Source organism: Muntiacus reevesi, chromosome 11, assembly GCF_963930625.1.
Source record: "Muntiacus reevesi chromosome 11, mMunRee1.1, whole genome shotgun sequence".
NCBI lineage: Eukaryota > Metazoa > Chordata > Mammalia > Artiodactyla > Cervidae > Muntiacus > Muntiacus reevesi.
This window is the reverse complement of record NC_089259.1, coordinates 21,660,676-21,688,087: the sequence shown is the minus strand read 5'-3', so window position 1 is coordinate 21,688,087 and position 27,412 is coordinate 21,660,676. Positions and strand designations below refer to the sequence as shown.

The window sequence follows — 27,412 nt, the reverse complement described above, 5'->3', positions numbered from 1 at the left end:
TGGAAAATCCCATGGACAGAGGAGCCTGGCGGGCTACAGTCAATGGGGTCACCAAGAGTCAGACCTACTGAGTGACTGAGCATGTGCAAGCACGCACGCACGCACGCGCACACACACACACACACACACACACACACACAGTGCAGACTCAAAAAGAACAAATGATAACTTCTAGTCTGTGTTGGAAGATAATTAAAGGCATAAATAGTCTGTTTCAGATGTTAGTGTGTGTTTCAACTTTCATATGAGGTGTTATTTAAGTGAGCATCAGTGGTAGACATTGACTTCCAACTAAAGTCAGACAAAAATGTCCTACATATTAGCTCCAAAACAAAAACTTAAAATACTTATCCCAGCGCTGAATAAAACACATATGTTGTATCCATAAAGTTTATTTTAAAAAACTGTTAAAAACTGACCATACAGGAATATTTATTAATAGACTTAAAAAGTTTGTTCCCCGTGTTGAAGGAAAATACATTAGCAACATCTTCTAGACACCATCTTTATAAAAGTAAAACTTCTAGATGCTGAAATGTACTACAGTAGATTCTATAGTTTATACTTTTAATCACAGGATTGGAAATCATTCTTGCTACTCCCCCGATCCCCCTGAATGTGGCAGTTATACTTAAATTAATGACATTCAATCATGTTATACTACCACAGGTCCTTAAATAGAGTACACACTGCATGTTTACTAACAAAGTCTTCCTTATCTGTTGTCACATCAATATTTTAGAGAAGCATTTGATTCTAAGTACAAATAGAAATACTACATCCTATGATTGTAAACATTCACCAAGAGCTTCCAGAGTACAGTGAGTAATAGAGATGGCCCAGGGGTCCGTTCCAATGCTCCTCACTCACATTTGGATACTGCTGAGATTGAGAAATATGTTCTGAAGGCAAATTATCACAGGCCTTGTATTTCTGTAAGAAAGTCATTCTGGATATATATATATATATATATATTTATATATATATGTTTTTAGTTGAAAACACCTGAAAGTCATTCTAAGGACTATATGAAGCACCATTTTCACTTACCTGAAATACATTGGGTTAAATTCAGCAGTACATGTATGTTTGTTAATGTCAGGAGTTAAAAATAATGGTGGGTCTCCAGTTCCCTTTTGTGGATATATCTGGAGTATGGATACTGAGTTCCAGTGATGCTAACAGGAACCACTCAAGCGTATGAAGGGTGGTAACTCCCCCAGGGCCACATGCAACCCGTAAGTCTGAGGCACGACCATTACTTCTGTCAGTGGATGCTGTACAGGCAGAGTTAAGGCTGTATTCGGCTATAAAGAGTTCAACTTCCTCTTTAGTAGTCCCCCTACACCGCTCACATACACCGTTCAAAATGTCATAGGGTGCAGGTGAAAAGTTCCCAAATACTTTTTAAAATACTATTCTCAGTACAATTTGTCATTGGTATATTTACATAGGGGAGTGTTCACACTTAAAAACATTTTTAAAGAATGCAACTGTGTTTTTATTTTAAACTCTTATCACAGTTTCCCTAGGATCATCCCTAGCCTCATTTCCTGACTTCTGACCAACTTCACATTTGTCAGACTGCGGTCCTCGGGCGATTCTGACATTGTTCTGCAGGAGCGTATGTGTTAAAATATATTCACTGCCACCCACTCTGGGACAGGCCTGGCTGCAGAGAAAATGGTGTTCCTGGTGCCGAAGGGTAACTAGGAAACCCATCTGGCTGAGCTGGGTAGCTTTCCAGAGCTGACGCTGAGTGTACCTGATGGAAAGAAGAACGCACAGGTGAGCAGAGTGCCAAATTCCATGAGGCCTGTGCTTGCTTTTTCCAGTCCCACTTCTTTTTTAAAAGAAGAAAAAAAAAAAAAAATGCTGGAGCAGGGTAAGTCTGTTCAATCTCCTGAAATTTTTAAGAAACATTCAGACTTCTTCAGATGGTAGAGGTGCATAGAAATGCCTTTAAAATGAGAACAGGTTATCTGGAGAAAATTTACTTCAAAAAACTTTAGGTTTAACTACAGAAAACAAGCTAAAATTTAACTGTCACACCTAAAGATTCTGTATGCAAAAATCTCCAGACTGAGATTTAAGTCTCTAAGCAGGAAAAACACAGAGATGAATATATTCTACCACCTTTGTTATCTCCTGAAGGAAAACAAGAATAATTTGTAGATTTGGGGGAGGGAATTAATCATCAAATCTCCAGACATTCTGCTAAGAGCCATCTGGGGTCAGTGCTGGAGTACCACTATCTGTGTTGCAAGGTTATCGCTACAGAAGCTCTGTTACGCCTGTCACCATCCTTACTTGCTCCAGGAACTTCGCTCACCTGCTGTAACAATGCTGACTGTGCAGCTGCGTTATGCTGCAATTCCTGCAGGGAGGACTGTGAGGGATTCTGGGAAAATCCAGGGATGCCTGGGAGGGACAAGAGGCCTGGAAAAACTGAACTGCCTGCAGCTTGAAGTCCAGATGATAAGCTGAAACAACAGAGAGAACGGGGTCAACATGTGAGTGAGACATAAAACCTATTGCTTCTACATCTGTCAAACACTATCTTAAGATGCTGAAAAACATCCTAGAAATTCTCTATTGTAAGGAACTATAAACAGGTTTTACATAGGTTTTAGGCACTGACTTTGCATTATCAAGTCTATTGTTCTGAATTTAGTGAGTTTATGTTTTGCTGTTTTGTCATCAACATAAATCACCAAATGCAAATCCTAAAGTTACCTGAAAGAAAGTGAGAGTGAAGTCACTCAGTCCTGACTCTTCGTGACCCATGTACTGACTGGGCCAGGCTGCTCTGTCCATGGGATTCTCCAGGCAAGGACACTGGAGTGGGTTGCCATTTCCTTCTCCAGGGCATCTGCCTGACCCAGGGATCGAACCTTGGTCTCCTGCATTACACTCTTTACTGTCTGAGCCACCAGGAATCCCTGCTGATTATCTGAGCAGGCACATGTCAGGATAAACATTTCAAGCCGTTTTAAGTGTCGGCCCAGAAAAAGATAATTTTCCACCAACAATTCGCTTCTGACTCATTTGAATGACTTCAAGATCATGCACGATCAGTAGTGTGAAGAACCACCTCCCATCTCTCCAGACCATGCACGTACCCAGCCTGCGCAACCAGAGCCGAGTTGAAATTGGAACTAAAGGCAGAGGCGAAGCCCGGGAGGACGGGCGCTGGCGACGGGGCAGTGGCGGCACCGGTGGCGGATGGCTGCAGCCCCGGGAAGGCAGGCAGCGCGGGGGTCCCGGGGGCGCTGGAGACGGAGAAGCCGGGGTAGGAGGGCGCCGAGGCCGGCAGTGGGCCCTGCGCCACCGAGAAGAGTGAGGGCACGGCGGCCGGCAGACTGAGGGGGAAGGCCGCAGCTGCTGAGGCGGGCGCCGGGGCCGAGAGTCCGGGGAGCGCGGGCGCCGCGGATCCGGAGCCGGGGTGCGGAGGCGCCGCAGCGGTGGAGGCAGGGGCAGCGGGCGCGGAGGCCGGGGGGTTGAGGGCTGGGGTGGCGGCCAGGGGGAAGCTGCTGGTCAGGGACGTGAACGGAGGCAGGGCGGTGAAGACCGGGGTGATGGGCGTGGAGCCGCCGTGCGGGGCCAGGGGCAGGGCAGGCAGAGCGCTGGAGCCCGTCAGGGGTGCACCCAGCCCCGGGAGGCCCGGCAGCGCGGGGTTAAGGCAGGACGGCAGGCTGATGGGCACCGAGGCCGCGGGGTACGCCCGGCCCAGCGCCCCGGAAAGGCCCAGCGCGCCCGCGGCGGCGGGGGCCGGGCCCTTGAAGGCCGAGGGCGTGGGGCTGGTGGGCTCCGTCTTGACCACCACGGGCAGGGTGGTGACGGCGGGGGTCGCAGGGCCGTGCGGGTGGGCGGCCGAGGAGCTGCAGCCCACCACAGCCGGCCCAGAGGAGGCGGAGGAGAGGGCGGCGGGCGCGGGCAGGGTGGGGGGCGTGGAGGCCGCCGCGCTGGCCACTGGCGAGGACAGCCCGGGGAACAGCGCCAGACCCGGCGTGGGCGCTTGTGGCGGCCCGTAGCCCTTGTTAGGGGCTGAGCCTGCGGGGTCGGCGCCCTGGTTGGCCAGGGAGGAGAGCGAGGCCAGCCCGCTGGTCACCGCAGAGGGCAGGGCGGAGGAGCTGATGAGGCTGGTGTCGCTGGACGTCAGGAAGCCTTTCAAGGCGGACAGGAGGGGGCTGTTCACACCCAAGGGACAGGCGACACCGGGAGCTGAGCCCCCGGCGATGACGGAGGGGGTCGGGTTGGACACGCCTTGGGACGCCGGCGTCAGGGTCAAGGGGAGCCCGGCGAAAACTGACGAGAGCGAAGCGGAGTTGAGGTTGTTGGTGGCGGCGGCGGTAGAAGCAGCGGGGAAGGCGAGGCTGGTGAACGTTTCACTGGAAGCCGTGGTGGCCCGAGGCACAGCCGTGGCCTGAGGGGCCGGGGCGGCGGGAGGACCCGGCAGGGGAACGAGGCCAGAAAACACGGAAGGAACGGGCGTGGCCGTGGTGCTGTGGACAGAGGCCACCGTGGCGGCCGGCAGCAAAGGCGTCCTGATCACCGTGGGATTTGGCGTCATCGGCTGAGGCGGGTGAACGGCAGAGACCTGCCCCGGGAACACAGGAAGGACGGTATTCGGCAAGTTCATCCCCGGGAGGCTGGCGGTGGCCGGTGCTGACGGATGAGTTCCTGCCTTGACCGGGGAGGCGGTGGGAACCGGAGTTGCAGCGGGTGTGGAGGGATTGGAGCCATGCGGGGCAAAGAGCTGACTGGCCGGCGTGGAGAAAGCTGCGGTGGGAGAGGAGGAGAGGCTAGAGGTTATCGTCACGGCTGAGAGTTCAAATGTTAACTCAAAAGAAAATGGATAAAAGTTTGTGTAATATTTAACAGATGTCAAAGAAAAATCAATGACAGGTGTAAGAGGCTGCTGCAGTGTACACATTGCTGGATTCCATTTTCACCAGGCAGCCTCCGTTAGATCCTGCAGAGTTCTGAACTCTGATCAGCACAGCCTCCCGTTCACAGTGAGGAAGCCTTGATAAGTGAGCAAATAAAACTTTCCTTTCATAGATTCCCAATTTTACAAAAATTCAAAGAATTTATTTTGTGATTAGTGTTGGTGTACTTACTCTCTCAAGCTACTTGCCTAGAGTAGTATTACAAGTCATTTTCTCTCTGAAGAGCTCTAGGACATCATCCCCTCTAGAGACACACAAGGTCATCAAGTATACTCAGGCCATCTCTGCAGTATTTTTGGTTGCCACTCTGTAAGTTGATTACCAATCTCTACAGATTTTCCCCCAAGCACGTTCTCATACTGACTCCTCTACATATCTTAACCTCTAACTTTACTTGGCTTGTCCTAGGCTTTAGGGGCAAAAGCCATATCTAGTTCATCTTTAATCTTCACACCTAGCCCAGTGTCTGGCATTTACGTGTTTAGTTAAGTGTTTCCTGCACTGGATTTGAGCTGCAGTTCTCAAACCCACCCAAGGACTTATTCTCAAAACTTCTAGAGTTTGCTACAGTACTTTTATTCTGATAAACTCTACAAATAATACAAGCATTTTGGGAATGCCTGGGATTCCCTCCTGAATCAATTAATGAAAACGTTAGCTTCTGATCTTGTTGGTGCCAAGACTTAGGTAGGTAATGTCATAATGACAACTACTGTCCATGCTATATTCACACTGAAGTCTGTTTCAGTAGTAAACAGAGAATGTTCCCTTTGCAGTGATAATCAACTGAAAGACCTTTTCATGGACTAAGACTTAAATTTTTAAATCTATGCATAATAAAGACTCTGGACATAAGGAAGCTGACATGTCCATAAAGTGATGCACTGTGTTAATCACAGATGGAGAAAGGACCATAGGAAAATAATAGAGGAAGTCCACATCCACATAATACTTTTGTGCTAAGTGATGGTCAAAGGGTGCTACACCGGGCTGAACAAATTTTACAGCTGTTTTAGATAATCAATATGGGAGGAGAATTGACCAATAGTAAAATACAAATATATAAACATCAAACTCAAAAGATCTATAGTTCATACCATATTCATATCATGAGCAATAATTTAGTTTCAAGAAAATCACTATCATTTTAAATTGAGAGTACATATGAAAATAGGTTTGTAGCTCTGTACTCCATTTGTTTTATAAGAACTAGAAGCACAAGGAATATACGCCTAGTTTTGTGTTTGTAAATAATGTACCAAAAAATGATTTAGGTTAACATTGGTTGGAAAACATGTGGTGGAAAAAACATCTGAGAATTCCCTGTCTTACTTAACTTCATGCTGAGGACCATGTAGCTAATGATAGATGGCAAGGGAAAACCAAGCTGTCCCAGTGTTCTTTATAGCAACCTCTGTTGGAGATCTTTATGTATAATGACACAAAAGCCATGCACTATTAATCACAGTGCCTGCAGTCAAAATGGAAGAAAACAGAAATGAACCCCCCCCCCACTCCCCAAAACCACACCATGGTAAATACCACTTTCCTGTCATCTAACTTGGTTGTTAACCACAAAACACGATGTGTTAGATCCTGTGCTAAGTACTTTACACCCGTCATTTCATTTGTCCTCATATAACCCTGAGATAGGCACTAATACCCCCATTTTACAGATGGGCAATCTCAGGCTTCGTGTGATTAAGTAATTTGTTAAAAGATCATGCAGCTATTGAGTGGTGTTCAAAGGACATAAAATTTTAGTTATGCAAGATGAGTAAGTTCTAGAAATCAGCTGTACATGCCTCCAGTTAAGAATACTATACTGTGTACTTAAAAATTGGTGACAAGGGTAGATCTCAATAAGAGGTCTTACCATAGTGATAACAATAATGATGATGATAAAAAGGTCATGCAGCTTTGAAGCGATGGAACCAAGACTTCGGCAAGGCCTGTAACACTTGTGTTCTTAGGCACTGTGCTTGTTTGTGTTTTGTTTCTTAACATGGTTCAAAAAGGAAAAACAATCTTAAGCATGCTAACATAACACAGCAAAGGAAAAGCAAAGTGTGCTCTTCCTAACAAAGGTGCTGATGATACTTAATCTGCTTATTCTCTTCAAAAACAGGTCTGTTCACAAAGCTGAGCATAAAGGCTGAAGTTTCCTTAATCTCCCTTTGCTAGAAGCTATATCAGCTGCTCAAAGTTACAAAGCCAGGCGGTGCCAGAGCCAGGATCAAACAGTTACGTCCTGACATCTCACTTAGGGTCCCTTCCTCCCTGCTCTGCTACCACCTTAGAAATTACCAGCTAAAAAGCACCGTTTCCACACATTCTCGGGGAATGGAATTCTTCCACCAAGACTCCTACCCGTGCACTGTGATGATCAGATTCATGTGCTTCTCTGCTACGTAAGAACTGGTCCCAGGTTTTATCTCACAGCAGAGAGCATCCCTTTCCTGACCACACATATCCTCCACTACAGGGAGGGCAAAATGTCACCGAGCTGCTGCCACGGGGAGGACTTGCCTCGCCTTCACTTGCGGATTCTGCTTCCTGCTCTGCTGCCCCTTCTTCAACTCTTTCTTCTTTCCTTACGTTAAATTATACTACTCAGAATACTTATTGAAGTAATTAAGTCTAAAAGATCTATCTGACACAGCATTTGTCAAAAAAGGGTTTTTATCAAAAAGAAATGTTGTTCATATATTTAAGAAAATGAGGCTTCAAATATCACATAATGTAAACTGAATGCAGATACAATGCCACATAGCACTGAGACTGCTTCAAAGTTTTACAAACAGCACACAGAGACATATGGTTATTTTTAAATCCAGTTAATATGGATTTAAAAGTTCTCTTAGATGATTCTATAAGATAGACATTTTATAGATTATATTTTACACATTGCATGCTGTGTGTATGAAATGTACCACCATTAAAATTTTATTTTTAAATAAAATGTATCACTCTTAAGTCACTTTTAGCAAGCAGTGATTAATTAAATTTTTTAACCAGGAACTTTCCCTAAAGCATAAAGATTTCAAAAACACTCAAACTCAAATAGATCTCAGTGAAAAACAGAGCAGGCAGCCAGAACAAATTTGGTGCTTACCTTGATTCTGTGTAGGTTTTGACTGACTGGAGAGGTCCTCATTCTCTATGAGAAAATAAATAAATACAAGTTGATTTCCAGCTTTAATCAAATTATTCACCATCATAATAATCAGAGACTGAGGTAAAAGAAAAAAAATCCAGAATATGTATGTATACTGTGTTAGGAAAACAACATATGCCTACAGAAAAAAAAAAAAAAAGGAAATAGACAAAAATCATAGTAGTGTAACTATACGAAGACTGCAAGGATTATGAGCAATTGTCCCTACCATTTCTCCTTATTGGGCTTTAAGCAAACACTGTTATTTTATAGATTCCTTTAAGAAGGCCTTTAGGGAAGGTGATGGAAGGCCTGGTGTGCCTTCTAGGAGAGAGCGCAGCAGGAGTGCAGACAGGAGCCGCTGTCACCGGCTAAGCAGACACTCTGCTGGGCACCACTGCCTTCAACGCAGGGAGACCTGAAAGTGGGAGGTGGGCGCTGAGGGCAGAACCCACTGCCGCCTGAGGGGCCAATCTCACAGGGCGGGTGCATCAGCTAGCCCACTGAGAAAGTGGCTCTGTCCGCCGCTCTACTCAGTTCTAGAAAAGGCCCCATGCTAGGAGATGTCGGGGGAACGGCCCGAGCTGAGGCTGACTTGGAGCCCGTGAGACTGACAGCCTTAGCACACTCCTCTCCAGCCCCATGGGAAAGGATCCATCTTACCCAGCCATTAGTCAGAGATACACTGGCAAACAAATGACCTCTCGAGGCTTGACAGTAACTGCCCAAGAAAGCATCAGTGTGACAGGCATAAAGTGCAAAAAGGGAACCCACAAGCCCTGACGTAGTGAGCAACAAAGACCCAGCTTGTTTAAGAGACTTGAGCACAAATAAGCTTAGACAGTGTCTATCCAGGGATTTAATGAAAGAAAAAGAACTTTAAAATCCTGTAATGCAAATGAAGAATATATACACACATAATATTGTAAGAAAATGAGCAGAGAAGCTGAAGACTTTAGATATAAAAATCTACTCTAAGTTAATAAATGCAAAGAATGGTGAAGATTAGAAATAACACTATTGAAAGCTAAATTACATAGTTGAAATTAAAAGTTCCATTTAAAATGGCAAAAAAAATTTTTTTAAGATATCGAATGAATAGCTAAGAGACTTAGAACAAATATACCGAAAAATAAGAGTACTAGAAGGAGAAAAAAAGAGATGAAATATCATTAATTAAAGGAATATAAAGATAAAATTTTCCAAAGTTTTAAAGACTTGAGTTTTCACACCTAAAGGGCTTACAGAGTCTAGGAAGGATTAACCATAAGATCCACATCTAAATAGCTTGAGGAAAGACCTGAACTCCAAGACTAAAGACATTTGTGAACTCTAAAGATAAGGAATGTCTTCTAAGTTTATAGACAAGACTAAGGTTCTAACAAAGAAAAGAAAATTAGTGAGAATTGAGTTTGTCATCTATAATCCTACACCTCTACCCTTTCTGAAAAAGCTGATTAGAGAAATTTTCTACTAGAAGAAAATTAGAATGAGTATATGAGGACAAGGCATCAAAGAGAAGTCACAAAGTTAAGAAGCCATGAGTTCAGAGGCACAGAAAGAAAAATGTATAGTATTCCATCAAGAGACACAAATTATGATCAAGGAGAGGGAGTAGGGAAGTCAATGATGGGATGCAGGATAGCTGTTTTTACTTTCTGTACACTGATAACTACTAAGAATATGAAGATGATCACTAGTGATATTTAAAGATAGAAATTCTAAGTTTGAGTAGGAGCAAGAAAAGTTGTTTAAAAATTTTAAAGCAATTTGAATGAATCCAAGTAAACAAAAATAAGTAAAATGAAAAACTTGGATAAAAGAATAATAATGAGCATAAAAATAAAATGGAAGGACTAAGAATATACAATTTTTATGATTATCTGAAACCCCTATTAAGGTCTCTTCCCCACTGGTTTACAAAAATCAGATTCTAGCTATATATAATTTACAAAACAACTAACTTACCAAATAAACAAAACTCTAAAACAATATTAAAAATAAAGATACAGGCAAAAGACTTATGAAAAATGAAAACAAAGAAGAAGTGTGGACCCAATAAGGGTCAATACCAATACCCAATAAGGCTGGGGTGGGCAGGGGGGCAGGCGGCTTACTTCTACTCAGTAAAGTATAAGTCAGCTGAAACATTTATACCCAGAAAAAGAGACTTTCAAAGAAAAAAAAAAAAAACCTAAAATAGGAAATCAGTAACAAGTACCTAAAAATGAAATATCCATTTTTAATTGTAACAGAAAAATTCCTCTAAAATTCCTAGACACAAACCTAAGGCAAAAAACCTATATGAAGAAAACTACAAAATCTTCTTGAAAGAAGCAGAGATTAACACAATATTATAAATCAGCTATAACTCAATTAAACCTCCCACACCCCCCAAAAACACTTACTGCAAACAATAACATAAGGCCTGGAAAAACACTACCAGTTGCCATGATTTAAACACACACACACACACACACACACACACACACACACACACACATATAATTAGATGGCAAAATCTAATATCATAAAAAATGTCATCTCTCCAAATTACTGTGTAACTATAAATACATAAATTCTTTTCTAATTGCATAAGGTGATCTTAAAAGTTCACATGGAAGAATCAATTTCCAAAAATGGATAAGAAAGATACAAAAATACAGTGAGAGAAAGCTAGCCTTATCGAATGTCAGAATATACTATAAATCTGCTAATTAAATCAACATGGTATCATCGCAACATAAAGTAACTAGACTGGAACTGAATAAAGAGCCCAGAATTAGAGCCATGTGTGTAAATGAAAAGTCAAAATAAACGTATTATTTCAAAGCAGCAGGGAAGACAGATTAATTAATAAAGAGTGCTGGCATGGACAAACCGACTACCGTCTGGAAAAAAAATTAAGATAACCGTCTATTTCACCCCACATGAAAATAAATTCCAGATGGAGTAGGAATCTTAAAAGACCCAGACTACCTGGCCCAACTACTTAGGGTTAAGAACACCTGAACTAAGGCAACATGGTTCCAGCTTTTTTTCTTTCACAACCTCTGTCTGTCTAGACAAAAATGTAAAACCCTAAGGTTAAAACATACTGTGAATAAGGGCAAGAAATAAAATGATAGATTTTAGAAAAAAGATTTTGCAACTTTAATCAGTCAGAGTACTCCGTGGCAAACACCAGAGACATTCTGCCTAGAAAAAAAGGAATTTATTAAACATTAGTAAGTAACTCTTAGTCTTGGGGAAGGGCAAAAGTAAATTAAGACAGAACTTAATTTCAGTTCTAGCCCTACCCTACACACACACAGAGATAAATGGCAAGTGAATGAAAAGCTGTACACTTAAAAACAATCATTACAACAGCAATTAGAGAATATAGATGTTGCTGCACTATTGGGTTGGGGAAGGGTTTCCTAAACAAGACAAAATTCAGGAGAGTAAAATAGCTGAATGAAATAAACTTTTGTAAAAGACAGACAAAAGAAGGTACCAGCTGAATCAGTGTATCAGATTGGCAAAAGTAAAACAAAAAGCCTGTTATCATTCCACTTTGAAAGAGTGTGAAGAAACGGTAAGCTCATATACCCTCAGTGGCTGGTATAAACAGGTGCAGTCTTTTGGGGGAGCAATTTGACAAGATAGAAAAAAAACATTTACACTTCATATCCTGAGTTCCCAATGGGCCCCAAGGAAAGGCTGACCTAGAAAGCCTGTGGGTAGGCAAAGTGCTTCTGAGCACCCTCTAACAAGCCTTTCCTCCCCATGGCAGACAGAAGGTGCCTAACAGCGACACTCCACTAGGTCAGAGACACTTGTCCACTGCCTCAGTGTCCTACTCAGGAGAAGTGCTTCCTGTCTCCACGGCCTGCTCGTGTTCACACTTACCTCAACATAATAAAGGCCATATGCTACAAACCTACAGCTAACCTCATACTCCATGGTGAAAAGTTGAGACCATTTCCTCTAAGATCAGGAACGAGGATGTCCACTCTCTCCACTTTTATTCAACACAGTTTTAGAAGTCCTAGCCACAGCAATCAGAGAAGAAAAAGAAGTAAAGGGAATCCCAACTGGAAAAGAAATTGTTAAACTGTCACTGATTGCAGATGACATGATACTTACTGTACACAGAAGACCCTAAAAAGATGCCGATCCTAAAGATGTTACCGGAAGACTACCAGAACTCACCAGTGAATTTGGTAAAGCTGCAGGCTACAAAGTTAATACACAGAAATCTGTTGCATGTGGGCCAAGACCACTCTAGTGGAGCCTGGATGTCACACTCGGCTCCATTAGCAGGCTTGGGGGCTGTGCTCCCTGTTAGGACAACACCACACCACACATCCGTCCTCTCTGAATGTACGATGAGAAAGTTACTGACTTTTAACACCCCATAACAACCTGATTTTACCTGCTGTTACTGGATTAGGAGTATATGGAGGTGGCGGGGGCACTCCTGGAGCTATGACGTTGGCTAACGGTACCAGACCTGCATTGTTATAAGCACCTAAAATAAAAATATGATAGAAAAAAAATGTACAATTTAGCATCATTCCGAGTTCAAGCTGTATTGACGCAGCTACCTACTTTATTTCTAAAACTGTGTTATCTAGTATAGTTGCATTTTACATGGAGGTTTGGGTGAAGAGTGAGATCAAATGAGAAGCAGAGACCTATTTCCCAGTGTAGGCTTACTCCACGCATAACTCACTGAAGGGCATGGCAGGCAGAACCTGCCAGACTTGTATGATTTGCCTTTTCTGTCAAGAACACACACTTGGCCCTTTCAAGTTAAATGCGCTAATGATGTCTTTGAATACCAGCTATCAAAAAAGGGATTCAAGATGATTTACTCATAAGCAAAAGCTTATATAAATAATTAACAATGAAAAAAATCTACAATTAACTTATCAAAAGGAAAATATTCTAAATGAGACTTTTAGTCTTCTGCACTGCTGCAGACCACCCTAGAGTAACCAACTGTGGGCAAAGTAAAACTCAGGGTAGCACATTTCTTGAGTGGTCCAGATTTCCAGAGTATATATACCAACCTTTACTTTCAACTTAATAAATAAAGAGCAAAAAGAAAAAAGTGAACTCTGAAAGAGCTCCTTACTTGGTGCAATAGTTGCATGTGGTCGGCATGGAGGTATCGGGTAAGGAACAGGTTTATGTGGATTGTATGTTGAAGGAGGCTAGAATGAGAGGGGAAAGTACAGCAGTTAGCAGAACATCAAGGAAGCTGTCTCCTGGCAAAACAAAATACAACTTGTCTTTCAAAACATTTAGGCCTAAGAGGCCAAAAATGCCCCAACAATATCAATTGCCGCTGCACTAACAAAAGGCACAAAGGAGGGACATTTCTTTGCTTTAATAAATGTGGCTCCGATTAAGTCCAAAGAGAGATCCTGCCAAAGACTGCTGCTGCTGTTGCTGTTTGTCAGTCGCTCGATCATGTGCAACTCGTTGCGACCCCATGGACTGCGACCTGCCAGGCTTCCCTGGCCTTCACCATCTCCTGGAATTTGCTCAAACTCAACTCCACCTGGTCTGCTGTAGAGGTGTTAGTTTTTTATTTCAGTTGCAGATCATCTCCAACAAAAGGCCCAACCTCATCCTGAACAGCAAATTCTTCGACTCCTCCCATGGAACACAAGAAACCCACCTGGTTTTGAAATCTTAACTACCCAAGAACTTCCCACATCCTACTGGAAAGTCATCTTCTTGTTCTTACCCCCTTTTCTCGTTTTGAAAGAAACAAGCACTGTTTCCTTTGGCGTTTGGCATTCTGACAACTCTAGCATAATGTAGACTGGAATTATAAATTTAGTAGCTTAGTCTTTTTACCTTTTGAAATCCACAAATCTTCCATTTTAGAGTTTACAGGACTTAGGTATGAAAGAACATTCAAAGAGCTGGTCTCCAGAGGACCAGAGGTAAGCAAAGGTAGGCCACATGCTGCAATTGTAACTACAGAGATGGAGGATGAGAGAGCACACACCCCCTCGAGGGAGCTGGCAGCCACATCCTGAAGCAGACGGGATGCCCTGGAGTAAGGAACCTAGACTCTCTCCAGCACTCTTAATGGCAGCTCTGGATAATGTGCTAGTTCTACGCAAAGACTATGATCTGTGACTATTTTACTGTAAACAATAGCCACCCAAGTTCTTGTCAGCTGGGCAGTCAGGACTGCAAGGCGGCTGTGTGCTGACCTCTCGTAGTACAATCCTTCAACTCACGAGGCTGTCTTCTCCTGCTCAGTTTATATTCCAATCACTCCCTTGAAAATATGCTCCACCTCCTGGCTCCGTTCTCACCTCACTAATACTAACACTAATCCAGCCGTCATACCTCAACCTTAGTTAAAGAGAACTCTCCACGCCTCCAAGCAAACTGCTGAATGTGGCTGCAGAAAAAGAAAGTAATAGCAGTTCAACTGGTCTACCTTTAAAATACACCATTAATCCTCAAAGGGGCCTTTAACACTGTTAACTAATTGTAGTGTATTTCCCTAGGAAGCCGTTCACTTTCCCAGAGCTTCTACTGCACTTTAGACTGCCCAACAAAAAATGGAATTTATGCTTTGAATAGACAGAAAACCAGATATAAGCATGAAGACTTGTTCTGTCACTTATTTTCTAAACATACTGGCTTGGATGGTCCGAGAATCCGTGCAGCTATTCCTTTGCCTTCATTGGTACAGTCCTCACCATCTTTCTTCAAAGGGGTTCCCTATTTCAAAAAAAAGAAAAAAAGGAAAGATAATTGAGATTAAAAAAAAAAACAACCCATACAAACCCCAAAGCAAAAACAAAACAAATGCAGACCCTTGCTGTGCTACCCTGAAGAAAGGACGTAACTTGGCAGGAGTATAAGGAGGGACCACAGCCCCAGTCCTGCCCTGGCTCATGATCCTGACGCAGTCCTCATCTCATAACATGTACAGAGGTTCAAGGAAACACGATACACACGGGCAGACAGAGGAGGAGAAATTATGTTCTAATTTTTTCACTGCACAGTAGGAGCAGCCAGAGACAGCTCCTGTATCTGATGCTCAAAGAATCAAAAACAGTACTTATATTACAGTTGAAAATAAGTAATAAGAAATGATGTTCTCTGTAAGTATTAAGTGTGATCGCTTATACCGACCTCACTCGAGACTGCTCTAATTAACAGATGAAAATAAGCTGACACCCTATTACAATGTGTCCCCCTAATAGTTTGTGTTCTAAGTGGTACATACTAGTTTGGAGCTGGTTTCCGGGTGGCCCCCAGTGATCCTCAGCTCCTACGTGTCCCTGTGCAGCTCCCTAAATGAGCAGGACTGACCCATGTAACAAACAGGATGTTCCAGAACTGAGGACATTTGACTCCCAAGGCTGAGCCATAACAGACAACACGGCCCCTGCTGGCCGTCTCCGGGACTATCTGCTCTGGTGGAAGTCAGCAGCATGTGGAGCTGAGAGGTATTCAAGCAGCACTACGGAAGAGGAACAAAGACCCCCCGCCTGCCAACCTCAACGCTAATTTGCTAGGTACCTGACTTACCTTGGAAGCTCAGGCTCACGCTCTAATCAACCAGATGACTGCAGCTTCATGAGAAACCCTGAGCCATAACCAAACAAACTAAGCTATTCCTAGATCCCTGGTTCAGAGAAACTGCATGAGACGCTAAACGGCTATTGTTTCAATCCAATAAGTTTTAAGGCTATTTGTCACACTGCAATTAAAAATACACCATTCTTTGAAAAAATTATTTCACAAAGAAATTTGAGGAACACTGGGTGACATAGTAAGTGTCTTTCTTGTGGGACTTCTCAGAGCCTTTATTATGCAATGTGATTCTCCAAAAAAGAGACACTACATGCAGGATTTCCCAAACACACTTTAGTGTGAAACTGTTTGAAGAATACTGAGAATCTGAGAAATAATCCTTTATTACATGTAAATCAGTGCTTCTAAAATACTTGCCAAAACAAGTCAAAACCAAATCACTCTCTTTTCTGTCTGGCTTGTTGTTCTGTATATTTTATAGAAATATTTTAATATAGCTTATGTATGAGCTTTCATTCAGTGGTAAATCTATGAATTATGTTGCTGACATAGTAAAATTCCTTTACTTTGTAGAAGCATCATCAAGTGGCATTTTCTTTAAATACCATAACTGTGCTAAATTTTATACAAAAAAGTTGCACATGTAGCCACACAAGTATGCTTACTGGGAAAATTCCATTGATGCGACTAGGTTTTCCTTTGGGATATGGATTTCCTGGGATTGTTCCACAAGAAGATATCATTGCATGAGGAGCTTTGCAGCCCCCTTTGAAAGCCTGTAACATAACAAAGAGTAGGATTGTTTAAAAAAAAAAAAATCAAATATACTCACAAAATTTAGTATTCTGGATATTGGGAAGCCCTGCTAAATAGGATGGATTAAGGAAGAGCATCATATTCAATCTGTTCATACAACAGTCAGCACTTCCACTGGTGAACATAACTAAAATTAGTAAGTAAAATCACTTCACTTAAATGGAATTATTTAAATGGTAATGTTTTTAACATCGCAACTAGTAGACTCCTACCCAAAGATCTCTTCACAATGGATTCTGTAAATTGTGTGCAAGGACTAAATACGACTGGGCTGCAGCTCCTAGGGGAACAGTTCATGCCCTCCTCAAGTAGGTTTCTAACCACTAACCCAGTTTCCACCTGTCAAAATCCTAAGAAATAACTACCTTGAATGACAAATCAAGTTTTCTAGACTTGGACAAGGATGACTTCTCCCACTATTAGAGATTTTAAATGAACAAACTGGAATTTAGCCTTATAATTATTCATCTTCTATCAGTTTGATGAAAATAAACTTGATGACAAATAAGTTCCTGGTGGTGGTTTAGTTGCTAGGTGGTGTGATTCTTGTGACCACATGGACGGTAGCCTGCCAGGCTCCTCTGTCCATGGGATTTTTCCAGGCAAGAATACTGGAATGGGTTTGCCATTTCCTTCTCCAGGGGATCTTCCCGACCCAAGGATCGAACCCAGGTCTCCCGCACTGCAGGCAGATTCTTTACTGTCTGAGTTAGTTCCTAAACACGTAAAGTTAAAGACAAATGCTTGGAGACATGGCAGAGCTCCCAAGGGACTGAGAATTAACAGCCCACGAGGCTCATACTGAGGCGCTTCTCACTCTCAAGCCACCTCTTCATCCTCCAGTGTCCCCCTCCCACCCCTACACCTCTAGTCCCCTGCCACAGACTGCAGCACTGTCATTATGAGCCCATCACAGAAGAGCAGGCTATTCATCAAGAGTCAGCACAGTAATAAGACTGGTGCAGTTTTCTTCATCAGCGCTCAGGAAAACCATGTGCCATTCATTTAGCAATCTTGAGGAAATTACCTGTTCAAGCACCCTCTTACACCGTTTCTTCTCAGACATATTTATCCTGAACAAATCTTCAATGGGACGAGAATTCTGTGCATCAACAATGTTTCTACCAAGGAAAAACAATTTAGCTTTTCATTTAAGAACCTGGACACACACATTTAATACACAGATATATGTGAGTAAGCTTTTTTCCATGATATAACAAGAAGAGTATGATTATTCAGTTTTGATTGATGAGTGTAAATAACATGTTTATATAAATATGGTAAATATAATAACTGAATGATGTTTATCTGGCTACTTGAAAGTAACAAAGTAATATTTCAAAAAAAAAAATCACTACTTTGAGATTCTTACAAATCTACCCTGTCAGTGTCAGGAGAGCTATTGGCAATAAAACAAACCCCTGTGCTAATTGCATAAAAATCAAGGTTGATCTAAAAATGAAGTTTTATCTTATGTTTTATTTTAAATTTGTGCTTTTGTGGTCATTTATAAATATATTCGGGACTTAAAAACTGCATGTGCTGTAATTAAGTAGCAATTTATAGACTTTCATAAATACTTATAGGAGAGTAGGTTCCTTTTCTCTATCATTCATTTCTCAAATTTATTTTACAATCATTTCTCAAGTGCTGTGCTGGGTGTTTTGAATCTTATTGTATTTAAAATCTTCATCCCTACCACGTAATAAGATCCTTATTTTCACAACTGAGGAAAATAAGATCCAGAGAGAATAAGTGTATGTTAAGCAAAAAAATATAGTCAGAATGTGGAAAACCCATCTAACCATAAGTCCTCTGGATTTATCAACAAGCTTTTCAAGTTATTCTGAGTGGGAAGGCAAAGCAAGTCACTGATATGCAGACAAATCAAAATAATTAAACTCAATAAGCCCCACTAATTTTACAAGTTTATAATCATGTGTAATGAGCACACTAGCTACTTAGATATAAGAATTCAGCTCTATGCTTTCATACATTTTATTAGTTCTGGTTACCAATATAATTCTAACACATTAACATACACTAATGAGTTAAAAGATGTTTGAAAAGTTTTCCAAATTTTTCTCTGAGTAAAAAGAAAAAGAAATACTTACGAAGCTAACAGTTCAAGAGCAACTAGTTTGTCTTTACTGAAGGTGAAACAGTTGAGTATATTGACCACTTCTCCTGGGTGAACAGCCACCATTTTCTATTAATAAAAAAAAAATTTTACTTTCAACATGAGAAATTTTCATGCCAGAAACTGCCTTTTGGGGATGGGGGGTAGTATAATTAAATGTTCTTAATATAAATATTTGAGATGAAAGCTGCTTCATCAAAAGTAAGCCCTAACAACTATGTGGATTAAAACTAGGCTTTTTTCAATATAACTACTTTACTTGAAGAACTAAGTTCTCCTATGTGCTCTTTCTTATCCACATCTCTCAATATGCTCACCTATAGAAAAAAAATTACATATTCTACTTTCCTCAGAAAGGCTATATAAAAAGAGGCTATTTACAAATAAGGGAGACACATTGCTTGAAAAGTTAGAAAAAAATCCTAAGTCCTCAGTCAGAGTGCTACGTTATGTCACAATCAGCACGTCTAGTGAAGTCCATGGTGCTGAATAGTGTTATTAAAAAAAGGTACTCCAATCACATGATTAGGGGAAAGATGGGTTAAATATTAACAGGTTCTTTTACTGCAGAACCTCTAAGAAAGTTAATGTACATTGTGACACTCGAGGATTATATGGACTGTTACATAATTTAATATTTGTCTAGGATACCTATGTTTTTGAAAAGCAGGTCAATTTATATATGTATGTTAGCAGTGGAGGAAATTCAAAATCAAAGTCAATATAAGATTAGTTAGAATCAACTGATCAACCGAAGTTGTTTTTAAACACTATTAACCTTGTATCACCAAAAGAATTGGTAAAACTGCATGCCCCCTTACATGTTTGTAAACTGACATCTAAAAGTTTTATCGGAAGGCTACACATCTGCAAAAGATTGATTTCCTTATATGTAACTTTATTATATATTTCTGAAGACCTTGGATCTACTGCTCTAGCTCATTTATGAAAATGTCCAGAACGGAACCTAATCGTCAAAGTCAGTCTTCAGTATGAACAGTCAAATCAGACTTCCTTTGTCTGTAGGTGCATGAAGGTGTGCCTGTGCAGCCTTCGCACTTCTGAGTTTTGATTCTAAGGTGGGTGGATAGGCAAGCTGGCTTCAGAGCTTTGTCATGAGTTCGCTGTTCTGATAAGAAGCCAAGGTCCCCAACAGTAGCTTTTTTACAGAGCTCTCTGCTTTGCTCTCCTTTTCTTTGGTCCTTAGAGAAAGATTTTTCAACCACTGCTGATAGGTGAATGAGTGAGACAATCTTTTCTTTTTTTAAATAAAGAAAGAAAAAAGCAATTGTTAAAGAGAAGAAGCACTAACAGACCCAGACACTTTCTTAAGCAAATTAGTTTAGGAAGCTAAGGCTCTGTATGTGCATGCGTGCTCACTCAGTGGTGCTGACTCTTTGTGACTCCATGGACTGTAGCCCTCCAGGCCCTTCTGTCCATGGGATTTTCCAGGCAAGAAAACTGGAGTGGGTTGCCACGCCCTCCTCCACGGGATCTTTCAACCCAGGAATCAAACCAGCTTCTCCTGCACTGGCACGCGGATTCTTTACCACTAAGCCATCTGGGAATCCCTCAAGATCAGCAGATTTCTTTAAAGCTATCAGCGCCTGATACTCCCAGGAAGACCCTCTATGCAGTCAGACCCCATGTGACTTCGGAGCCTCTGAAAATCTGGGATCTAGCACTGTGCCATCCATATGGTAGCCACTAGACATGTTGCTTGCTTACATTAAAATCAAACAACACCTTAAAAATACCATTCCTCAGACAGATGACACATTTCAAGGGCACAAAAACCACAGGTAGCCAGTGGTTACCATATTGGATAGAGCAGATTCAAAACACTTGTATTGTCACTGAAAGGACATTTGGACAGGATTGGTCTAAAAAAATGTAGGCGTAGATCAGTCTGACTATTCTTCTAAGACTAAATACAGGAAAGTAAAGACACATAAAAACGGAAGTAAATAAAAATACTTCTAAATTTGAATCCTATGTTTTGCTTGCCTATAAATATTTTCTACTCCAATCTGCCAATTAGAACTCTGTACAATAGTACAGTACACATGATTGAAATTTATAATTTGGGAAGCTTTAATGTTTTTAACATAGTCATTTTTAAATAAAGTATAAAGGAATTTAGTGCCTGCAACTAAAGCAAACAAATTGCAACTTGAGATGAATTACAGAAAACGAGGGGAGAATTCAAAATACTTAAAATTCTACATTCTAAGGAAAAGTAAATTACTTACGTGCTGTAATGCTTTCATTGCCTTCAACTGAGGCTCAGCCCAGGAGAAGTATCTCAGTAAATCAACCACCTGAAAAGCAAAGAACTAATTTAGCTCTACTGACAACGTGTTTGCAAACATTTTAACAAGATTTATTTCCGTACTCTGAATTGCTATTCAAAGTGTGCTGCTGGGGCCCAGATGACGAGGCATAAGCATGACACCAGTTTAGACTGTGAGACGGAGTAGCCACGTGCAGCTACGTACACTTAAATCAACTGAAACCAAATCAAAGAGAAAACTCAGTTCCTTACTGGCATAAGCCACATGATAAGGGAGGGCTCAACAGCCGTGTGAAGCTGGTAGCTACCAACATGGTTAGTGTAGAGAGAAAGCATTTCCACCATTACAGAAAGTCTTGGACAGCACCGGTCTAGAAGTAAAGTAATGTATAAGGTAGGGGAAGAAAGTACCTGGAGAAAAGGAAAGTTGGAAAAGTACTAGATGGACATAAAATGTTTGCTTAGGAATATACAGTATGAGTGGAAAGCTTTCAAACATTTAGTGAAGAATGACAGTCTTAATCATAGAAAAAGGTCTTCAGTGGTGTGGTCTAGTGGTGGTCGTCCACTGACTTCTACTCTCTCAGATCTGGAGGGCATACTATTCTGACTTAGACCACAGATCTTTTCTCTAAAAAGGTAAGAATTGCCCTGAATCACGCCAGCAGCTTCTAAATGCCAAGTCACTTTGAGAGCCCAGCCAGCCAGGTGCTCTCCTACCACCACCAGCCGAGTTCAAGTGAATGAGGGAAAAACCATGCCACGGCTGGGGAGAGGCGAGCAGCGACCACAGCGATGCCGTCTCCGAGGGGCCACCGCCACCAGGTTCACTGCCTCAAGGACACCCCAAAAGGGACAACAACAAAGACTCGAGATGAGAGGGTACTAAAATCCGGGTTAATGAATTATTTTACTCTGAGGTCCTCAAAATGTTATGGGTTCAATTATTCCACAAAGCAAAGTTAACACTAAAAAATGGGGTGGTATGTAAAGAAGAGTAAAAATACTTCTCACTCCTCACAGAGATACATAAGTAGCAAACAGTTATTGTGTGTACTTTCTATCCAACTTGGTAAGAGAGTATGCCCTTACTTTTATGGGAATAATGTTTTTACTATGGGACTACACCAACTATAAAACTTTATAAACTATCATGTATGATACAGGATGGGAGATATTCATTATAATAAGTAGGCTTATAAGATCACACTTAGGAAGTAGCTTGATAAGATTTTTCATGACTGTAGCAAAGTCATTAAATTTCTACTATGGGAAGTTTTCTGCAAAATCTCACATGTATACACAGAAACACATACAAGAGAAGGAAAGAAAAGCTATCAGCTACGTGAAATTACAAATATTCCTGAAGTATTTAAGTTTAAAAAGAAAAGCATTGTGAAAAGTTATGAGACATCTGGAAACCACTCATTAAACAGGTAGCAACATGTGCAAATCACAGAGTAGCTCTCAGGAATTTAGGAGACAGAACTACAGGCTTAATGTTATTCTCGTTTTGAAAGTCTTGAGAAAGAGACGAAAAGTTGGGGCATTTACTTACTAACTCAATCTACAGTTTCATTCACTGTCTACCTTACTCACATTCCCACTGTTTCCCAGAACTGTTCTCCAGATGTACATTTCTATTTCTGCTTCATATCTCTATCAAGTATTTTCCAGTATTCCTTGGAAATCCAGCTTTCTCTGCATGTGTATATATAAATGCAAACCTATTTTTCAAAATCAGCAAACTCCCTGTAAAATTGGGTGAAAGTTTCCACTAAACGATCCCACTGATAATATTAGTCTTCTGGAAGATACAGATACTACTTATTAGATGCTATTTTTTTTTCTTATTTGTGGCTTCACATAAGAACATATATCACCATTTGTTCCAAGTTGTATAAACTGTAGTGAATACTGCAATTACTGACTCATAAACATTGTATAATTTTGGGTATGTTAACTATTAGAAGTTTACAGACATATGATACTATGCCCAGAATATAAACACTTTGAACTGTGTTTTTCAGACACTGCATTTTAAAATCATGTTAGCATATGATACCATGATGAAAAGTGGGTATGCTTATAAAATATGCCACTATAAATTATGTAAAGTTTTCTGTTAAAACTGAAAGCTTCTAAAGTTCCTGAATAAACAGAGCAACAAAGTAAAAGTAATTCTGAACCTGACCAGTAGGTAAATAAGCAAAGGCACTAATCAGAACATCACTGTTAAAAAAAAAAAAAAAAAAAAGCTTTTGCTTAAATAAATAAAAGAATACCTGTTCACTAGAGAAATATCCATGTACATATTCAATCGCTTTTAATTTGTACTCTGTCAAAACAGCCTAAAAACACAGAAAAACAGAATAAATATATGTAAGCAGAACAGCAATATGCATACATGAAAACTGCCTATGCAACTCAAACAGCAGCAGATCTGTAGCCCAGGGATAAAGAGGCTGATAAAGTCACCATGGTGATGTGACATTCTATCTTTGGGGTTCCATGCTTTTAGGGATACAATTAGACACCAGGAAAACCCCTGGCCTCCCTACTCACTCCTACAAAGGAAGGGAACAGAATTGTAACAGATAAGATTTTACATTAATAGAAATTAAGTATTCCTGTATAAGTGACTGCAGTTTTAAGTCACCCCAATTCAACCAAACCATCATTTTTAAGGTTAAATGTACTAGCAACTACTCATTCAGCAGATAGATACTTATTGCGCACCTATAGCGCACCTGACTGATAGAGAAACATGGGTAAAACAAGGTCTAGTCCAGGCTCTCAGCATTTCTACTGAGATGTGAACCCAGAAGCCAACCTGTGTGCCTGCCACTAACTGGCAGTGTGGTCTCTGGGAGCTATTTTAATTGTCCCGAGAGGCTCTTCACCCACAAAAGGGAACACCAATCACTACCCACCTCAGGATTAAAATAGTCAAGAGTAAATGTGACGCAAGTTCAGAGAGAAGTTCGTGGCCTTGACCCAGCACCATCTGGAGCCACAGGAAATCATGTATGATTCTCCTGGCAACTATATGCTAAGCTTAGAGATGGAAATACCAGACTATCACAATCTGCTAACAACCACTCATTAAAAATCTACTAATCCCCTTTGTACAGTGCCAGATCATAACTAGATTTACGGGAGGGGTCACTTTCTAGTACACAGAAATATGGACAGTACTAGTATATAGTACCTTCTAGTATATAGAAATATGGTCAATCATATTCCGCTCCCCCCGCCCAAAATCAACTAATCCCTTTGCATTCATTCCAGAACAATCATAATTGTACTTTCTACATGCATCATGCTGCTAGAACACCATCACCAGTCAACACAGAAACATGCAGGGAGCTTCAGTAGTTGAATTTCATGAAAAAAGGGAAGGGAATGGGATTCTGGATAATGTACTCTTGGGAGTTTATTATTGCCACTATTGGACACAATCAGAAGCAAGTTTCTGGCCCAAATCCTGGACTGTGTTGATGCCAAGTCATGTCTTAATTCTTTCATCAGCACCTGAGAGACCCAGCTGTATCCCCAGGCACAACACCACAGCTTGGAGTCAGATCCCTGACCTTGAACACTGAACCCTCTCCCTCATCAGCTGGGTCACTTTGAGCTGGCCAGTTAACCTCCAGAGACGAGACTTGCCATCTGTAAAACCAAGGGTATAGAGCCTACACCTGGAGAGCTATTAGGCGGATTAAGTCAGGGAACACATGGAGAAAGTGCTTAAAACAGGCACACTCTCTAAGTGCCGAATAATGAATATTATTATTAGCCTCTTCTTAGAAAGCAGGTTACATAGTGCCTTCCCCCCTCTGTTCTTCTTCCTATTTCTTTTTCTAGTGTCTTCTTACATGCCTTTGTTTTTAAATGACAATACTGACAGCTAGTATTACCTACAGACATAATGACACTCAGGAAGAGATTGCCTGGTTTAAACTGACTTACATTTACAAAGTCTGAGAGCAATTTTGAAAAGCCAACAGTAACTCTCATACTTAGATACACCATACTGTCATCCTATTTTAATAACCTAGTACTATGTTGATGTATCTAATTATTTGGCACAGGCAGAAAAAGATTTCATCTTGATTTCAGACCAGAAATAAGGGACTTATGTTATGAATTTGACTTTAATCTCTAGAAAAGTTTCTATCCCTTTCATTAGTATTTACCATGTCATCTTTCCACAATTTAGCAGGGAGAGAATATACAAATCGACACCCTAGAGCTTCCAAAAGAAATCAACTCCTCTCCCTGAGCAAATTGTTGTTAAACAGTAGTTTAACATCAGCTCATTAACAAACTGTGGCAAATTCTAAGTATGTACTGAACAGGCTGACATTTTATTGCAGATTTTCATTGGGCAAATTGGATTTGCAAAAGCAGAAATTTTATTTTGATTCAAAAAAAGAATACTCAATAGCATTACAAATGTAAACTAACAAGCAAATTTGAAAAAAAAATTTACAAAGGATGAAGGAAAACAGAATTTTGCTTTATACAGAATGAAGAAAAACAGGCAATTTTATTAATAATTTCATAAGCTGAAATAAATAATAATCACCAGTGCACAAGGTAACAAGTCTTTCCACTTCAATCAAGGGTCTTGAAAATATGAAAATGGCAAGGAAACAGCCCTGAAATTCTAAGCAAAGGACCCTGTATTAACATACGAATAGTTAGTCTTTTCAGGTTTAATTTTGTAAAGGCTTAACTTTTTGCACTTAAAATACTGTTAAGCCTCAAGGTTACATTCCAATTTTTTTTTATTTTTTGCTGTCTACTGGGATGTAGGCTACCTACAATAGTTTCAAAACGAAGCAAAAACCTGGCAAGCAGAAGAAAAAAAGCTTTGAAATGCAAGTTACTGAAGCCATTCCTAAGAATCTGCCTTTAAGCTTAATGTCACACTTTTTATTAGGATACTAACTTTGTCCCGCGAGGCAACAAATACAGTCTTACAAACTTAAAAATCCTGTCATCATAACCACCGTTAAAGGAACTTTTTACATATTTCTAGTTTTCAGTCATTCTTAATCTTACTGAAAGATGAGGAAATCGCTTAGAAATACGAAATCACTTATCCAAAATTACAGTGATTCAAGATTTGTAGGGCGGGCTTGGGAACCGAGGGCTCTGAACATAAGCTCCGCAATACCGGTCTGATTCTCAAGCAGTTGAGTTAGCAAAAAATCTCCGTTTTGTATCGTGAAATGTATCAAGATATAAACTCCTACATTAGACGTTAAAATTCCAACCAGTTTTGCAATCCTCAAATTCGTATTTTACACAATCTGCTCGGGGTCCCCCAAACAGAACATGAGATCATGAGAATTCGTAACTCAAAGATTGAAGGAATTAAGTGCAATTACCTTTCTAATTTCATCCAGCACCATTTCAAAGGACTTTTTGTCCATCTTGACTACTATCTCGAAGAGGTTTTAACCAGTTACAGTTTCAATTACAAAACGTTCATCCCCGGTCCGCTCCGAGAGTAAAAAATGTTCCCAGCCAAGGAGAAAGACTCAAGGAGCAGGAGGAAGGATGCGCCAAGAGGTAGAGGACTTCAAAGTCTGCAAAAATTTCTAAAAATGGGGACTTATAAAAACTTTTTATTAAAAAACAAAACAAAACCCGTCAGGCTTCCCCGGCTTTTTTACACAAAGCTTCAGGACCGCTTGGGGAAGAGCCGGGTCCTCTGAGTCCCGCAGAGAAAACCCGGCGTTCGGTGGCCGGAGGCAGAGCGTCTGTCCCCGCAGAGCAAGGCCAGAAGCCGCCAGAGGAAGATCGGGGAAGCCGCCTTCCCGGGTGCAGCGGCCCGAAAAGCAGAGGCACCCGCGCCCCGAATCCTGTGGCCGGCGAGGAGGGAGGCACCGGCTTCTCGGCCCGCACCAGCGTCTCGGCTGCCCCTCACCGCCGCGAAGCTGGCCTCATGGCCCGGCTCTCGCTCACTCCCCGCAGCTACCGCCGGACTCCTGGGTCCCGCAGCCCGGGCAGCGGCGGCCTGGCCGGCTCTTTGTTACCATCTGCCACCGCTTCCGGGAGCGGGCCGGCGGCCGGCGAGCAACGGGAGCCGGGCGAAGGGGGTCACGGTCTCGGGTAGGGGGGCTCCCGAACACCGCAGCGCCAACAGCGCCGGGAGCGCTTCCTGGTTACCCCCACGGCTTCCCCCGGCTCGTGGGGGACCTTCGATGGAGCCCGTCGCGCCCGAGTCAACTCAACTCTGCGCCGCCAGATTAGGCCCCTCTCTCCAGAGAGCCCAAGAAGGGGTCCTGGTGTGGGAATGTAGGTGTCCCTGTCAGATGCCTGTAGGTCTCGGAATTGGATACGGTAGAAGTCCTTACCCAAAGCCTGGAAGTTATTTTTGAAGGGTCATGCCCTTAATTCTAGAGTTTGATTGTGCTCGTTTTTGATTGGTAAGTCCAAATTTAAAAGAATGTACGTCGAGTGGTTAAGGCATATCCACG

The 27,412-nt window shown here is 41.5% G+C and overlaps 1 protein-coding gene across 1 annotated transcript; it reads right to left on the bottom strand.

Moving 5' to 3' along the window:
• Positions 1-384: 384 nt before the first annotated feature.
• Positions 385-27,181, bottom strand: PROSER1 (proline and serine rich 1). The gene is made up of 13 exons (XM_065902110.1): positions 26,318-27,181; positions 23,204-23,269; positions 20,878-20,946; positions 18,600-18,694; positions 17,513-17,606; positions 16,335-16,445; positions 14,764-14,847; positions 13,232-13,310; positions 12,527-12,622; positions 8,068-8,112; positions 3,123-4,782; positions 2,333-2,483; positions 385-1,765 (listed from the first exon to the last, which is right to left on the bottom strand). The coding sequence occupies exons 1-13, from the start codon at positions 26,360-26,362 to the stop codon at positions 1,643-1,645; spliced, it is 2,718 nt and encodes a 905-aa protein (XP_065758182.1). The 5' UTR covers positions 26,363-27,181; the 3' UTR covers positions 385-1,642.
• Between the last annotated feature and the right edge of the window lie 231 nt (positions 27,182-27,412).

What these genes read in the sequence shown, in the direction of transcription:
- PROSER1 (XM_065902110.1), bottom strand. Translation starts at nt 26,362, where the DNA reads ATGGACAAAAAGTCCTTTGAAATGGTGCTGGATGAAATTAGAAAG. An exon ending in GTAAGAGGGTGCTTGAACAG is followed by an intron (nt 16,446 to 17,512) that starts GTAATTTCCTCA and finishes GTTATGTTACAG; the next exon opens with GCTTTCAAAGGGGGCTGCAA. An exon ending in AGTCAGCATTGTTACAGCAG is followed by an intron (nt 1,766 to 2,332) that starts GTGAGCGAAGTT and finishes TCTTTCCATCAG; the next exon opens with GTACACTCAGCGTCAGCTCT.